The 5097-nt window shown below is 37.4% G+C and overlaps 1 protein-coding gene across 21 annotated transcripts in view; it reads left to right on the plus strand.

Moving 5' to 3' along the window:
• LOC144979933 (choline transporter-like protein 2) overlaps positions 1 to 5097 on the plus strand; it is a 133000-nt gene that overhangs the window by 90254 nt on the left and 37649 nt on the right. For all 21 annotated transcript variants that reach the window (XM_078927245.1, XM_078927230.1, XM_078927247.1 and 18 more), the window contains one exon: positions 1508 to 1586. In XM_078927245.1, the coding sequence (XP_078783371.1) occupies positions 1508 to 1586 (79 nt within the window). The remainder of the gene's footprint in view (positions 1 to 1507; positions 1587 to 5097) is intronic.

Below are 5097 nucleotides of genomic sequence, written 5' to 3' on the forward strand. Positions count from 1 at the left end.
TTATTATCATCATTATTATTATTATTATTATTATTATTATTATTATTATTATTATTATTATTATTATTATTATTATTATTATTCCCCTGATCGATACATTGGGTAACGAAACAACTGCGCGTTGCTCGTTAGCTGTATTATTATTAGTAGTGGAAAAATACATATGTTACATCGCAATCATTGTGTATATGATGCATGTATTTATTGATATTTTGTGATTAACGACATCTTAGAGTCGATACTGAACAACAACACACTTCCTCTGCTCGTGGCTTCGTGGTTTAGTGCTCTAATGTTATGCCACTCGGCTCTTCGTGACGTTTTCGTCCGTCTGTGGGCGGTGCAAATTTGAGTCCTTGGAAAATTTACTTTACTCACATTATCTCACCATACTCGGGTGTTAAATGAGTATCTGGCAGGTACCGTCGTTGTCACTGCCTGAAACACATTATGTATGTAACAGCGCCCTACAGGCTTCATAATATCTCGTCTTGCGTATTATAAAGTTACGTGCTGTAGTGCTGTTGGCTTGAGGTCCCTCGTTGAGCACATTTAGTGAATATTGCGCCATATAAAACCCACTCAACAGCAATTGGATTGACTAGGTCTATTAGATCCGATGTCTTATCGAAAGGGTAGCAAGAAATTTCTAATATTATAGTCAGTTTCACTCTAAAGAAACTGGGATAAACTCCGCCTCCATGGGCCATTGGCTCTGAAGAATTACTTTTTTTTTGTGTGTTAACGTCATATTGATGTTGTGCGTTTGTACATTTCGCCAGCTGGATATAGATAGAATGCGCTTGGCCAAGGAGTTCACAACATTGCCATCCGGAAGTATAACGGACCAACACACAAAACTCTGTAACCATGAACTTTTATAGTCTGGTTAATACAGTTTAGTGAGAACAACTCACAACCGCGGATGGCAAAAAACAATAACAAAGGCCTGTGTGACGTCATCTTCATTCTATCTATAAGGTACCAACACACAATACTATGCGTAAAACCTAAGCCGTTAAAAGATAGTATGCGCTTGGCTAAGAAGCTCATAACACTGCCATCCGGAAGTATAACGGACCAACACACAAAACTGTGTGTATCCATGAACGTTTATAGTCGGGTTAATACAGTTCAGTGAGCATTACTCATAAACGCGGATGGCAAAAAACAATAACAAAGACCTGAGTGACGTCATCTTCGAACTATCTATAGAGAGTGTGCGCTTGGCTAAGAAGCTCACAACATTGCCATCCGGAAGTATAATGGACCAACACACAAAACTATGTGTAACCTTAAACGTTTATAGTCCGGTTAATACAGTTTAGTGAGAATTACTCATAAACGTGGATGGCGAAAAACAATAACAAAGTGCAGAGTGACGTCAACTTCATTCTGTCTATAGTCTAATTAATACAATTTAGTGAGAACTACCCATGAAAATGGCTGGTCAAATACAATAACAAAGAGCTGGGTCACGTCAATTTCGTTCTATTTCTTTCAACAGCTTACGTCAATGGAGACCCAGAACTACTCATCTACCCCCAAGACTCCGATGGAAACCTGTGTGGCGTGGGAAGCATGTCGTAAGTACAGCTATGTGCGTAGCCATCGTTAACTCATAGCCTGACACTGACCAAAATATGACGTCAACTAACGACAACTCACTAGACGCTGCACAAACCTACAAAATGACGTCAAACTATAAGTCCTTGTGGGTTCTAGCGTGGCCTTCTCCGTAAAGTTATGGCCTGATACTGATCAAAAAATGACGTCAAAATGCCAGTCTTTTGCCACAAAAGAAAACAAATCGTGAATTGGATTCAATAGTTCAACCAATGAAATTACTTGTTTCCATGAGCTCTACTAACGACAACTCACTAGGCGGTGCAAAAAACAAATAATGACGTCAAACTGCCAGTCCTTTTCGATTTCAGCGTCAGGCTATAACATGGTAGAGTAGAAAGCGGTGGGGGGGGGGGGGGGGGGGGGGGGCTGCCAACAGCTTGAGATCGCGAAAAATATTAACGAAAAGGTGAAAATGGAAAGGCTTCGGATGGGAACAGTACATACAATTGACGTTTCGGGTACAAAACCCTTCGTCACCAAGACAATAAACAAAAACCGTTTCCTTTTTTTTTGCTTTGGCTGACGAAGGGTTTGAACCCGAAAAGTCCATTGTCTGAACTGTTCCCATCCGACGCCTTTCATTGTCGCCTTTTCGTTGATACATGGTACAAAAGGTTGAATGTAACAATTATTATTATATGGTCTTGATTTTATTTTGGCAATTTGGGCGATTTGTAACCAACTCCTGAATACAATAATAAAAAAACAAAAGATGGAACTATTTGGTCACATCTTACGTCGATAAGATAACATACCCAGCCCAAAATGCAATGTCAGAATATTCCCTACATGGGCAACAAATATGTAGAAACATCCAGCATCAATAGTATCTTCTAAACTGAACCAGAATCTTTCTATCAGAAATTTCTGAATTCAGATGAGGCCGAATTAATCACGAAGAACTAAAAAAACTTCAGTGCCCTCAGTTCAAATCACATTAAAATTTTGACACCCAAAAAACCCGGCTGAACACACAATTCTCGCAATTGTCATTCAGACTTCGAGGTTTACTGCAAACTAAAAACATTGTCAAAACTTGTGCAAAATCATGCGCTGTTTATAGTGGACAAATTGGGGGGGTTTAATACAAAAAAGTTTTTGCAATTTTTAAACACACATCACCCTGATCAATTGAATCAACCCCGGTTTTAAAATTAAAAAAACTTTGTAAAAGTGCTTTTACAGCATAAAATTGGGGACCCAAACCCCAAAAAAATTTTCGGGAATCCCCCGCAGGAGAATGCATTTAAACAATGAAAAAAATTTGGGAAAAGGGGATTAATTTTGGGGAACCCCCCAAATAAAAACCCACCGAAACGGGAAAACTGGGGGCATTTGGTCTTTTTGTATGACCCCCCCCCGCCCTTTTTCGGATGGAAGGCCGGGGTTCGGGCCTCGCGGGGGGGGCAAAAATGACCCCTTTTTGGAAAACCCCACCCTTCTTTCCCTCCTCTCACCGACTAAGTTAAAAAAAAGATTCCCCCCTTCAAAACAGCGTTTTCCCTGCCGAAAAAAAAAATTTTTTTCCTATCCCTAACACGCATGTCATTTAAATTTTGCCGTTTGCAGGGATCCTTTAAAGCGCTCTGCGCACGTTAAGTTAATATTTCTATATAAAAAACTCTTTTTTTAAAAAAAAAGCAGGGTTTAAAAATTTTCCCAAAATTTAAGTACAAAAATTTCAGGTTTTAATGAATAAAAATTTTTAAATCTCTTTTACTCGGGACAAGAAAAATCCATTTTCTTCGACCGGAAAGGGGTTTCCGGGGGGGACCGGGGGGTTTTTTGGGAAAGATGCCCCCCACAAAGGTAAATATTATTAAAAAAACAATTTTTTTTATTCCCCCCCCCCCCCCCTTTTTTTTTTTCCCCCCCCCACTTTTTAAAACTCTCTTTCCCCCCCCCCCATTTTTCTCTCTCCACATCTCTTGTCTCTTCCCCCCCCCCCCCCCCCCCACTTCCCCCCCCCCCCCCCCACCCCCCCCCCTCCCCCTCTTTCCCCCCCCCCCCCCCCCCCATATTTTTTTTAATTCTTTTTTTTTTTTTTTTATTTTTTGTTATTTTTTTTTTTCTTTCTTTTTTTAAAATATCTGAAATTATACCAACAATCAAGTAAGGTTTTTTGGGACAATGTGGTGATATTAACAAGGGGAATGATGAGACGATGGGAGATAAATTTTTCGATAAAAAATGATATAAGATGAAATTATGATGATGATGATGAAAGATGATGATGAGTTTTTTAATGAAGATGTGGGGGTCGTGGGGTTCTGGGAAAATGACAAAAAAAGGTTAATGGCACGGTTTTTTCTATTATGTCTTTCTCAGATTTTGTAAAGGTGCCCCCAAACAAATTTTAATTCACGGGAACTTTAAGGAAAAATGAAGGTACTGTAAACCTGGTATATGTGTCCAAGGTAGAAATAGGTTTTTAAATTTTTATTGTTAAAAATAAAACTATTTGAAATCTACAAGGAAGGGGGGGACGGGCAAAATTTTTACTTTTACTTTCCCTTTTTCCAAAATTTTTGGAAGTGTGTTTCCCTTTTAAAAAAATTTAAAAAAAAAATTAAAATTTATTTAAAAAAAAATTAAAATTAAAAAAATTTTATAACGGGTTTTTGGTGACACGGGATGACAGGAGTATATTAAAACAAGGAATGAGACTGGTGGGGGGTTTCCGACCCCCATATGGGCAGGGAAATACTGTGCTTCTATCCCCCATTTCTTTTTTCCCCCAAAATGGGGTTGAAAACAGGGGTTTTTGGGGAAAATCTTGGGTTTACATAAAAAAAAAAAAGCAAAGTTTTGGGGGAAACCTTTATTGACGACGATATATATTTTGACAAAAAAAAAATGTCACACCCGAAACCCCCCGACGAAATCACTATTCAGACTTCTGGTAGAACGGTTTTACACTTCCTGGGGGAGGCAAAAAAAAAAAAACTCAATGCACCGGTATAAACCGGTCCCTTTGTTTGTAGTGAAGCAAGTGCTCTAACCAAAAACTACCCCCCCCCAAATGGAAGAAACAACCAAATCATTTTTTTTTTTTTCCCTGAAGGTTTTTGATAATCCCTGTTTTCTCCAAAATATGCCACTCAGTTCCTTTCTCATTAAAAAAAAAGTTTTTTAAAAACTTTTGCATTCCAAAATCCCAAAAACCCCTTTTTCATTCCTATTTTTATCCCTTTTCAGAAACCAAAAAATTTTTTTTTATTTTGCATTGTCTTATTGATTGATTAAAATTTTTGTTTATTTTTTTCAATTATTCATTCATTCATTCCCTTTTTTCATTTCATTCATACATTCATTCAATTTATTTTTTTTATTTATTTATTTAATTTATTTATTTATTTATTATTTTTTTATATGCATTTTTTAAAATTTTTTAAAAAAGATTAAAAACTTTTTTTAAAGTGAAAGCTTTTTTTAGCATTGTGGGGGGGCCGTATTAAAAATAAATTT

The sequence above is a fragment of the Berghia stephanieae genome, chromosome 9 (genome assembly GCF_034508935.2).
Source record: "Berghia stephanieae isolate SIO BIC M18660-M18661 chromosome 9, UCSD_Bste_1.3, whole genome shotgun sequence".
NCBI classification, from domain to species: Eukaryota; Metazoa; Mollusca; class Gastropoda; order Nudibranchia; family Aeolidiidae; genus Berghia; species Berghia stephanieae.